The following is a 12,390-nucleotide window of genomic DNA, read 5'->3' on the forward strand; positions in this document are numbered from 1 at the left end:
CGTCATTTGTTGAATTACCTGAATGGCTTGTTCAGCTAGGTAGTTTAGTAGTAAACCAAGAAAAAGAAGGCCTACAGCTTAGAAAGGCAGCGTTAGAGCTTGTGCTCGAAGGTACAGCCATCTGCATCCATGCTGACCTCTTCCTGTGTATGGGGGAGGTGGTGGTGGGGGTCAAGGACAACCTTCCAATGTCATTGCTTGTGCTCAGTCCATTTTAAAAGAAAGAAGAAAAAAAACCACACATAAACTAAAACAAAAACTAAAAAGCAAGGTCTCGCTTGGTGTGGTGACACACACACTTTAATCCCGCACTCAGAGGACAGAGGCAGGTAGAACTCCAGGCCAGCCTGGGCTCTACAAAGCAAGTTCCAAGACAGCCAGCCATGGCTACACAGAGAAACCTATGGGGAGAAGGGTACAAAAAAACCAAAACAACCAAGGCCTCTTACTGGCCTGCAGCTTTCTAAAGTTGGGCTGGCTGGCTAGGAAGCCCCCAGGGATTTGCCATATCTGTCCCCGAAGCACTGAGATTACACTTGTGCATTACCACACTTAGCTCCTCCCACCCCAAACTTTGGCTCTGAGGACTGACCCTCAGGTCACTGTGCTTGACTTACAATGCTTTCTCCCTTTTTCTTCTTGAGGACTGTGTTTGTTGATCAAGATTGTTCTAGGCCTCATACTCTGGGCCTTACTTTGACACTATGTGCAGTATTCTTGTATACTGGTCCCTAGAATGGGCTTCAGCACACCGACAGACAGGCAGAGCAGGGATGCTGTGAGGTTGGTGGCCTGGTCATATTCCTGGAGGTAAATATGAGTGCATAAGACAGAGGAGAAGTGGGCTGGGGATTTAGCTCAGTGGTAGAGCGCTTACCTAGGAAGCGCAAGGCCCTGGGTTCGGTCCCCAGCTCCGAAAAAAAGAACCAAAATAAAAAAAGACAGAGGAGAAGTGTTAGTCATAATGGGGCCAGTGTCCTTACTGACCAGGAACCTCTGGTTCATTACAAGTCTGTTAGCCATTGACCCACTTGAGCAGTTGGAGACAGAGCTCTGAGGCCGACAGCGCTCACAGTGTTTGGTGTTCGGTGTCTTTGACCTTGCCTCCTCTTTTTCAGGGTGAAAAGGCCGACAGCTTTTATATTATAGAGTCTGGAGAAGTGAGCATCTTGATTAGAAGCAAGGTGAGTTTGGGCGCACTGTGCACGTGTCCTCGCGCCAGTGTTTACTTTGTTCAGCGTGGCCTGTACTTTAAAAGTTCCAAGCCATTGTCCCCAGAGCTCCCATGGACTAAACCACCAAGCAGAGGCACACATGGAGGGACCCATGGCTCCAGCCACAGAGGATGTAGCAGAGGATGGTATTGTCTGGCATCAGTAGGAGGAGAGCTCTTGGTCCTGTGAAGGCTCGATGCCCCTGTGTAGGCAAATGCCAGGGCAGGGAGGTGGGAGTGGGTGGGTAGGAGGGGGGCATCCTCATAGAAGCAGAGGGAGGGGAGATGCGGGGGGGGGGGGGGCAGACCTGGATAGCATTTGAAATGTAAATACATAAACTATCCGATTTAAAAAAAACAACGGGGGTTGGGAATTTAGCTCAGTGGTAGAGCACTTGCCTAGCAAGTGCAAGGCCCTGGGTTTGGTCCCCAGCTGGGGGGGGGGGGGGGAGACGTTTAAAAAACAACAACAACAAAAGATTTAGTACATTTTCTCTTTTCCCGATTTTGCCTCTCTCATATAATTAGTGAAATGAGGATTACTAAGCTATAAATAAGAAAACTATAAAAACTATAAATACAGGAGCATTATGTAACAGGTACATACAAGGTTGGATGTGAAGACGGCATCCACAGTTTAGGACTCCTGGGGAAAGTCTCCATTATGTTACTCGCATGGCTCTCATGGATAGACAGAGGTTGTAATTGATGACCTGTAGCTCGGAAGAATGCTGGATGGCCGCTATCTTTTTTCTTTATCCCTCTCCTCCCCCTTCCCCCCTCCCTCTCCCTCTCCCCCTCTCTTTCTCTCTCTCTCTTTCTCTCTCTTCCTTCTCATGTAGCTCAGGCTGGCTTCAAACTCAACCATGTATATATCTGAGGATGACTTTGAATTTTCAGTCTCTTGACTCCACTTCCCATATCCGTGGAGGGATGAAAAGACTAAAGATGTAAACTAGAGTGTCTTAAATTTACATTTAAGGGGTTGGGGACTTAGCTCAGTGGTAGAGGCTTGCTAGGCAAGCGCAGGGCCCTGGGTCCTCAGCTCCTTGGGGGGTGGGGGGGAGATTTGCATTTAAATTGCATTTAAAGATAATAAAGAAGGCAGGGCCGGAGAGATGGCTTCCCAGTTAAGAATGCACAGTGCTGCCTAGGAAGTGCAAGGCCCTGGGTGGCCCTGGGTTCGGTCCCCAGCTCCGAAAAAAAAGAACCAAAAAAAAAAAAAGAATGCACAGTGCTCTCACAGGGGCTCTGAGTCTGTTTTTCACAGCAGCTCCAGGGAACCTGATCTCCTTTCTGGGCTCCCTGAGCACTTGCATTCGCAGGCCCACATACACAGACTTAAAAACCAGTGTTTGCGGGCTGGAGAGATGTCTCAGTGGTTAAGAGCACTGACTGCTCTTCCAGAGGTCCTGAGTTCAATTCCCAGCAACCACATGGTGGCTCACAACCATCTGTAATGGGATCCGATGCCCTCTTCTGGTGTGTCTGAAGACAGCTACAGTGTACTTATATATAATAAATGAATAAATCTTTAAAAAAAAACCAAAAAACAAAAAAACAGTGTTTTAGAGAACTAAGGCCGACAACACGGTCTAGCAGGAAGCCTGGTGGGTAAAGGTGACGGCCCCAAAGCCTGACAGCCTGAGTTCGATCCTCAGAACCCACAAAGTGGAAAGGGAGAACTGACTCTCAAAAACTGTCCTCTGCATATTACACCAGTGCTGTGGTGTGCGCATGCCTAAACACATAAGCACACAAAAATAAGTGAACCTCAAAAAATTAAAGAATTGGGCAAGAGGGGTTGGGGATTTAGCTCAGTGGTAGAGCACTTGCCTAGCAAGCACAAGGCCCTGGGTTCGGTCCCCAGCTCCGGAAAAAAAAAAAAAAAAGAAAGAAAGAAAGAAAAAGAAAAAAGAAAAAGAATTGGGGCAAGAGAAATGACTCCAGAGTTAAGAGCAGTTGTCGTATAGGCATAAGGACCAGATTGAACCCTTGCACCCACATAACAAGCCAGACAACCTCTAAATGCCCGTGGTCCCAGTTCCAAGACGGTAGAAACAGAAGACAGTTGAGGCTTGTTAGCGGAGTAGTCATGAAGAGATAAAGAGAATAGCAGGTACCCACCTCTGTGTTCATGTGCTGCATACACAGGCGCACTTGGGAGGCAGAACCCAGCGAATCTGAGGTCAAGGTCTGTAGAGCAAGTACCAGGATTACACAGAGGAGCCCTGTCTTGGAAAACCAAAAATAAACTAATTAGTTAATTAATTAGTTAATTCCCTTTAGGGATTGGAGGGATGGACCAGCAGTCAAGAGCAGTGGCTGCTGTTCCAGGAGATAGATTTCATTCCCAGCACACGGCCACTCACAACTGTCTGTAACTCCATTCTAGGGGATATGACTTTTATTTCCAGCCTCCACCATTTGGGTGCACAGACACACATGTGGGCAAAACACACATAAAATAACATTTTAAAACACTCCTCTAAGGGGCTGGAGTAGTGGTTCAGTGGTTAAGATCATTCACTCCTCTTGCAGAGAAAGTTCCCGGGTTCAGTTCCCAATACTCATATCAATTAGATCCCAATCACCTGAACTTCAGCTTCAGTGGCTCTGACATTCTGTCTGGATTCCATGGGCACTTGTACATGCATACATACAAGCAAGGGGTTCACACATATACACATAAAATCAATAAGTAAGCCCACATATAATACACACCCTTTAAGGGCTGGAAAGGCAGCCGTTAAAGAGCATGTCCTGCTTTTCCAAAGGACCCAAGTTTGGTTCCCAGATCCCACATTGGGACAGCTCACAACTTCCTGTAACTCCAGCTCCAAGGGATCTCACACATTTCTGGATTTCATGGACACCTGCACAGGAGCGTGCGCACGCAGACACACAAATATGAGAATAAAATACTTATTTTCAAAAACTGGGAAAAATTCTCTTTAAAAAGTAACAAGGGTTGGGGATTTAGCTCAGTGGTAGAGCGCTTGCCTACCAAGCGCAAGGCCCTGGGTTCAGTTCCCAGCTCCGAAAAAAAAAAGAAAAAAAAAAAAGTAACAAAGGGGGCTGGAGAGATGGCTCAGAGGTTAAGAGCACTGGCTGCTCTTCCAGAGGTCCTGAGTTTAATTCCCAGCAACCACATGGTGGCTCACAACCATCTATAATCAGGTCTGGTTCCCTCTTCTGTATACGTCAAGCAGAAAGCTGTATGACGTATACATAATAAATAAATGTTTTTTTAAAAAAATAAATAAAGGGGCTGGGGATTTAGCTCAGTGGTAGAGCGCTTACCTAGGAAGCGCAAGGCCCTGGGTTCGGTCCCCAGCTCCGAAAAAAAGAACCAAAAAAAATAAATAAATAAATAAAAAATAAAAAGTAACAAAGGGTTATAGGCATGGTAGCACGCACTGTAATCCCAGCACTTGAGGCAGGCCCAGCTTGGTGTACATTACTAGTCCCAGGCTAGCCGGAGCCAGTAAGTAAGTCTCTGTTACCAGTCAGGGGAGGGCTGTCTTTCTGCCTGTACCACTCGTGGTTCTTAGGGACAGAGACTGGTTCTCATAATTTGTTGTTACTGCCTTACTTAGCAGATGGAGTCGTAAGAAATAAGAACCCAGTGTAGCAATACAACATAGCACATATGTTTGAAGGATGTCCTTAACCTGTTAAGAATGGAGGCACAGCTCAGGTGTCAGTGCAGAAAGTACTTTAAAAGAAATGTTGTCACCGGGGTTGGGGATTTGGCTCAGTGGTAGAGCGCTTGCCTAGGAGGCGCAAGGTCCTGGGTTCGGTCCCCAGCCCCGGGGGAAAAAAAATGTCACCAAAGAGCCATTCAAGACTGTCTGGAACCAGCCTGCCCTCTTGTGTGTTGGCTCATGGCTGACGGAAGGGTGAGCAGAAGACCTTGTTGGGCTTCCGCTGTGCAGTGGTCACATCTCCCAGGATGTGTAATCTCCACAGAAGATGCCGGAGCTGCAGCCTCTACCTAACGTGTGGGTCCTGGGTGGGCCCAGGTCAAACCATCCTTCAGTTCTACCAAGCCACACAGATGTTTCTGTTGAGTTTCCAGGGTACAAAGTTTCTGCAATGTGAATTCTCAGTGATTTTGTTGACCTTTCCGGAAAGGGAACTTGAGTGTGTACAACTGGCCATGCCCAGCTGTGATCTTAGAATCAGCCAGGACCATATTCTGTATCTGTTGCAGACTAAAACGAACAAGAACGGCGGGAACCAGGAGGTTGAGATTGCCCACTGCCATAAGGGGCAGTACTTTGGAGAACTTGCCCTGGTGACCAACAAACCAAGAGCTGCTTCTGCTTATGCGGTTGGAGATGTCAAATGCTTAGGTAAGAAAATGTCTTTGTGAAGGGCTTACAAGGCCTGCCCCAACTTTAGGCAGTTAATGGTAGCTGGGGGAGGGAGGCATAATCCTAATTAAACTATCCTCCCCTTCCTCCCAAAAGAACATGACATCAGGAGAGCAGGATGGGAACCGGCTGGGAAGGGGGGTTGGGCAGCAGGTAGGGTGGGATGAACACGATCAAATCATACATGCATGGAGGCCGTAATAAAAACCATTATCATGTGTGGCTGAAATGTGCTAAAATGAAAAAAGAAAATTCTTTGTGCATTACTAATTTTTTTCTAATATACAAGGTTTTTTTGTTCGTTTTTCCTGTTATCAGCCTTGACTTATTCTGCTTACTCTCATTCAGATCTCGGTCTGGGTAGTTTGTGACTCAGTGCTCTTAACTGCCGAGCCATCTTCAGCAAAGCTTCTTCTTCTTCTTTTTTTTTTTTTTTTTTCTTGGCATTGAACTTTAAAACCTTGCACATTCTTTTCTTTTCTTTTCTTTTTTCTTTTTTTTTTTTCTTTTTTTTCAGAGCTGGGGACCGAACCCAGGGCCTTGCACTTGCTAGGCAAGTGCCCTACCACTGAATTAAATCCCCAACCCCTCACATTCTAAACACATGCTGGGCCACTAAATCTCTACCCCCAGCACCCTAGAAATCAATTCTGAGCAATGAATCCAGGTTGGGAGGCAGACAGGCCCATGGGCACACCGGCACACAATGGGCACACAGACACACAACAGGCACACAGGTACACAACAGGCACACAGGCCTGTGAAAGCAACAGTGATGGAGGCAGGTGGCCAGGCCTGTGGAGGAACAAGACAGGTGGTTGCTACTGTGCCCACCATTAGTCTTCAGCAGAGATGCAGTCCTGCTGTATTATGCAGAAGCACCTCTTTTCCCATGTGCCCAGGATTCTAAAATTCAGTCCTGTAACATGAGTGGGTAGTGTATTTAGGAAAAGGGTTACATGCAGGAAATTAAATTGTTAATGTAAACAAATCTTTCTCTCCCACCCCTCTTTTTTAACAATGCAGTCATGGATGTTCAAGCATTTGAGAGGCTTCTGGGCCCCTGCATGGACATCATGAAGAGGAACATCTCACATTACGAAGAACAGCTGGTGAAGATGTTTGGCTCCAACTTGGATCTGTTGGACCCCGGGCAGTAGATGTGATGAATCTCGGAGCCTTCTCAGTGTGATACCAAATCCTTCCAGTCAGCCACAAGAACACACCCAGAAAACAGACACGACAGAACTGCGCCTGCTGCTGTCTCTGCTGCTGCCATCGCTGTGGTAAAGGGCACTTAGAAGTCTTGAAAGATGGACAGAGGCTCTACCCACATCCACCTTCCACTTTGCTTCTGAACGCCGTCATTAGACCACTTATGTCACGATTACTCCAGCCCAGGTTTCACGTTTGGTTCAGAATGGCATGTCTCTCCAGCAATTTAAGTGCCTGATACAAAGTCCAAAGTGTAAACATCCTTTCCTCTCTTGCTGCTAATGTTGCTTCTGAAAGTTCTGAGGTCTGCAGAAACCTGTGGAATAACACTCCACAGTCCTTCTCAAGGGAGGAAGTGGTAGAGCCTTCAGTCTCCTCACTTGTCCTTTGAGAAGGTCCACAGTGTGTTCACAATTGCTGCTTTTCTCTCACAGTGGAAGGTGGTAGCAGTTATACTGGAGTTCTGTGCCCCAGGGGCCCTATACTTTTGCTGGAAGCTACACATTATATAGCTGTGTCCAAGCTCCGGAAAAGGCCCCCTTGAAGGCCCAGCAGGTCCCTAGGAGCAGACGGTACTCAGACTCGCTTAGCAGGAAACGTGGATCCAGCACTCTTGCCAGTGTAGCCAGGAAAGGTTATCTGGGTCAGGGTTTTTGTTGTTTGTTTTTAGTAAGTTTTTTGTTTGTTTAACCTCTGTGCCGTTTACATAAACAAATTGCTATCCATTTCTAAGGAGCCGGGGGTGGCCGTTTAGCTCAGCTGGTCAGAGCACGGTGCTGATAAGGAGCCAGGGTCTGGAAGTGTTATTGCTTTATCTGACCTAAGTACTTCCCTGAGTGGCCCCTGCCATGACCCTGTCCCTGGCTGATGGCAGAAACTACCCAGCCGGAGGTTGTGCTGCACAGAGAGCCCTTCCCTTGTAGCTTTATTACACAGCGTGGCTACTAATCCGCAGTTTTTAAACTCTTAAAAAAGAGGCTTTTTTTTTTTTTTTAAGGAAATTTTTTCTCTATTTAGAGAATTCACCTTGGATGTATTCATATACATGGAGTTTGTCCACTGACTCAGGCATTTGTCCTAAATATCTGTTTTCAAAACTTGTATCATTGGGGTAGGGGTTGGGTGCAGCTCAGTGGCAAAGCTCGTATATAGCACATGCAAGGCTCTGGGTTTGGTCTCCAGCACTATAATAGCCATGGAAGACAGGTTATCATGCATAAACATGGAATTACTGTGAAGGCCTTTCTAACTGTCTCGACTTTTGCCCTGGTCACTGTAGCCAAGAAATGTCCAGAGTAGATGGGTTGCCACAGTTTTGGGAATTAAGTCACTTTTTCTTGTGTTTCATGAAGCAAAAGCAGGACTCTTCAGACTGCTCTGAGTAGCCTACGTTACAGATCTGGGGTTTGTCCAGCTGTAACTACTGTGAAGCAGGCAGCTAGCACTGGAAAACCCTCATAGCAATCCCGAATCTTCCTAAGGTCCTTTTCTATGGTATCGCTTTATTAAATAAATCAGACCTTGTACTTTGACAGAATAATACCTGATTTCTTGCAAAGGTAAGAGGTGCAATGGGCTCCAGGAGTAGCCCAAAAGTCCAGCCCCAGACCTTACAAGGACTCTAAACCCTCACCCCACCCTCCATGCCAGCCTTGGTTAGGGTTGGCTGTGAATCTCATGCCAGAGTTATTCCTGTAGGCTGCTAGGGGTAGGCCTTCTTAGCCTGCCCTCACACTTCAGTCTTGGCTTCAGAGTCCTCCTTGTCACCCTCCTGCCTCACTGACGGCTGCTCTTTCACAGAGAAGGCACCAAGTCCAAGTTCTGTAACTACTGATTGAGTCTTCACTGCAGTGTGGCCCTGTGCCGGAGCACGTGTGGATGGGGGCATGGGAGAGGTACACGTGTCTGCAGGAGCTGGTGTGGCGATGAAAGGCGACTGTCACCACAGCACCAGGCCCTGACAGTATTCCAGTTCTCTTTGCAGCTTCAAGAATCAGGTGACAGCAGATTTTTCTCAAGGTTGCAGTGTTCTCCTTGTGCCAGGCAACTCCTACAGCAGATAGCTAGGCCTCCTGGGAGGAGTATCAAAAAAATTCCTTTGCTCTCCTCTCTTCTGAGGGTTGGGGCTTCCCTCCCTTTTCCCTGGCTTTGCTATTGACTTGGGATGACAGAGAATCCTCCTCAGAGCCTGGAGGTCCAACCGCAGTATTTCCCTTCCTTTCTGGCCCCAGCTTAGCCTACTCACGCTCTTCTCCCGGTTGAATTCTCTGCAGGACAGGCTCTTTAGGTCTTGTCCTCTGAGCTCATAATCTTATTAAAGAATTATTTGTTTCTGATCTAGAGTCTCAGAAATCAGCATTGAGCTTTTTCTTTCTTTGAGCAGTTTAGTAAGCAAATTCAGCAGCAAAGTGGCAAAAGCAAAACAAAACAAAAAACAACTAAAAAATCACAAGAGAAACCAACGCTCCAGTGGAGAGGTTCCGTCCACCCTGACTGCCCAGATTGGCTGCTTGTGGTGGCAGAGCCACTGCGTGCTGCTGGTGTCCTGGCGCCCTGTGCACACAGCGTTCCGTGGCGTGTGGCAGCCCTCATTTTAAAAAGATGAAAGCATTTTGCACAGAGAAAGAAAAGGACCCATGAATGTCATCTTTTATCTTTCTCAGTCAGTTGATATTGAAATTTTTGTTTTTGATAATGCACTTGTAAACCAATCTCACCAAGATATGGGTAGTTTTTGATCTTTCACTACAATTACCTCTCGTCTCTCTTGTCTTGACTGCTGACGTTCCTCTGTGATTCTGATGTCTATTTTATGGGGAGCAGCCTTCCCGTGGGTTTCCTATTACACTCTGCAGGGCTATCTTTATAAAAAAAAATTTAAAAAAGAGTGAAAATTGTCACTCACCTCATGGGGGATTTGCAGAAAACCATATAGCCCACCTTGAGCAAAGGTTAGATTCGTCGTTTTTTGTTGTTATGTTTTAAATTCATTGTAATAATAATTTTAAAAAAAAAAAAACCAATTAAGCATTATTGTGCTACCTCAAAGGTAAAAAGATTCTATGGTTGTCTTTTGGTCCTGAGTTCTATACATGGTGTTTGAAATTCTTTCAATTGGAATTATTTTTTAAATCATTGGGGTGAATCTAATTTTAACCTGTTTTACACTTGTATTTTAATCTCAAAAGAATATATGATTGGAAAACAAACAATTCTTGATCTGTAGTCTTAAACGTATAATTAAAAGTCACTAGAAATCAGTCATCATTTGCTGTAAACAAGGTTGGGTTGGTTTTTTGTTTGTTTTTTAAAGGAAACTCTAGGTCTCGGCTTCACTCTTGACTAATAAAGGCTGACAAATCATGTCTGACTTTCCTGGTTTGTCCTGCGTTATATTTTTGTCTTCTCTTTTAAGGGTTCCAGGCCATCTTAGCGCTTACCTGGCAAATACGTTATTGGGGTTGATAGGCCCCTTGAAAATGGGGGAGAAGCCCTGGACATTTGTAGTAATTAGGTTCCACAGAGAAACGGTCAGTGTGGGGTGGGGTGGGTATGGAGAGAAGGGTTCTGAGGCGTGGTGTAAGGGATTGGTCCGCATGATTAGTCAGGCAGATCTGAAGATTGGGGCAGGGTGAGCTGGAGACCCCGAGGAATACGTAGTTTAGTTCTGGTCTTAAATTCAGAGGCCTGAAAACTAGAACAGCCAGTGCTGTGTGTGGCTCTTGTCTAAACATCAGCGGGCTCAAGAGCTGTGGAAAACTGATGCCTTAGTGTGAGAGACAGCAGGAGACAGGGCACGTGCCAGGTCAAAGGTCAGGAGGAAAATGCTCTTCCACTTTAAGGATATAAAGCTAGGGCCTTGCAAATGTTAGAAAAACGCTACCATTGGTCGAACTGTGTCTCCAGCCAGGCCTTTTTGTTTACAGGCTTTCAGACTGAGCTGGTCAGGTAAGGCCTAACCACATTAGGCAAGTCAAACTTGATTTATTAAGTTTACCAAGTAAAATGCTAATCTCATGCAAAACATACACTCATGAGAATGCCATAAAAATGTCGACCAAATATCCCATAACCTAGGCAAGTGGACACACAGAACCGTAACACCATGGTATATTGCTATAGATAAGATCCAGGGTACCTATTTTACCCCTTCCCAGAAGATACCAGTGACAGAAACCATTTCCTGTCTGCTGGGATGTTTTTGTATTACTATAGCTAGACTAGTAAGCATGATAGCCTACTGTACCTTGTCTTTCCCTGAGATCAAAGAAGCTCACTGGATGTTACTGTCACTGGACAGAGAGGCCTGAATATATAAATGTGCCAAGTGATAGGGACATGAGTTACCTACCTAGGTCCCAGAAAACTGATAGCTGATCTTCTAACAGCCAGATTGGCCATGTTTCAAGCTTTAAAAATTGATGTGGGGGTTGGGGATTTAGCTCAGTGGTAGAGCGCTTGCCTAGCAAGCACAAGGCCCTGGGTTCAGTCCTCAGCTCCGGAAAAAAAAAAAAAAAAAAAAAGGACAAAATAACAAAAATTGATGTGGTTGGGTTGGTCATGTTTCTGTCTCAGAATCACATCCACAGTCTCAGTCCCAAAGAGGGCGTACTGCACGAAGACTGCTTTTTTTTTTTTTTTTTTTTCCCCCCGGAGCTGGGGACTGAACCCAGGGCCTTGTGCTTGCTAGGCAAGCGCTCTACCACTGAGCTAAATCCCCAGCCCCCTCGAAGACTGCTTTTATGTTACTATGTTGAACCAAGAGGCTAAACATTTATCCCGTCAAATCTGACTATCTCAGTAATCTTAGTGAGTTATTTAGTTTTGTAACAATAGAACTAGTGCTTATTGTGACACAGAAGGAAATAGGGGCTGTTTCACAAGGCATCCTGAAAAGTGTAACTTTGGTCTTTCGCTGTTGGTGGGATTTTTGTTGTAGTTTGCTTGCTTTTTGAGAACGGCCCTTAGGCTGTAACCCGTGCTGGGCCTGAACTTGTAACAATCCTCCCTCAGCCTCCTAGATCTAGGCATGAGCCATTCCCTGCACCTAGAAGTAAATGTAAAGTTTTGCTTTGTCTGTTGTCTCTAAAGGCAGATTTGACTCATTATAGATTTGGCAAATAGCACACACTGTTTCCTCACTGGTTCTGAAACATAAAGAATATTTAGTTCTGAATTTGGATGAAAATTGCCAAGCTCTGAATTGAAACGTCATATATTAGATGCAATGTAGTTCATTGTTTATTGGACAAATCCCGATGGCCAATTGTGTCTTTGACACTTTAAGCCCAAGGGATTCTAACAGTAATAGTACTGTGGTCCACCAGGGGCTTCTAGATCTTTTTATCAGTGCTGATGGAGTTCATTGCCTATAATTTTGGACTCCTGGGGACAGCAGCCATGGCCTTCCACTTTAAGGTGTCTACTGTCTTAGGCTATGCATATCTCTCTCTCTCTCTCTCTCTCTCTCTCTCTCTCTCTCTCTCTCTCTCTGTCCTCCCCCCCCTTTTTTTAAGGTTTTGTTTTTTCAAGACAGAGGTAGGTGTGTGTCTCTGTGTGTGTGTGTGTGTGTGTGTGTGTGTG

The 12,390-nt window shown here is 45.7% G+C and overlaps 1 protein-coding gene across 2 annotated transcripts in view; it reads left to right on the forward strand.

Annotated features, from left to right (window-relative positions):
• The window catches only part of Prkar2a (protein kinase cAMP-dependent type II regulatory subunit alpha), a 65,725-nt gene extending 55,548 nt beyond the window's left edge, over positions 1 to 10,177 (forward strand). Inside the window, exons 9-11 of one of the 2 annotated variants that reach the window (XM_039080973.2) lie at positions 1,119 to 1,184; positions 5,430 to 5,571; positions 6,619 to 10,177. In XM_039080973.2, coding sequence (XP_038936901.1) covers positions 1,119 to 1,184; positions 5,430 to 5,571; positions 6,619 to 6,752 — 342 coding nt within the window. In that variant the 3' untranslated portion in view covers positions 6,753 to 10,177. 2 annotated transcript variants of the gene reach the window in all.
• Positions 10,178 to 12,390: the final 2,213 nt, after the last annotated feature.

The sequence above is a fragment of the Rattus norvegicus genome, chromosome 8, assembly GCF_036323735.1.
Source record: "Rattus norvegicus strain BN/NHsdMcwi chromosome 8, GRCr8, whole genome shotgun sequence".
Classification (NCBI taxonomy): Eukaryota; Metazoa; Chordata; class Mammalia; order Rodentia; family Muridae; genus Rattus; species Rattus norvegicus.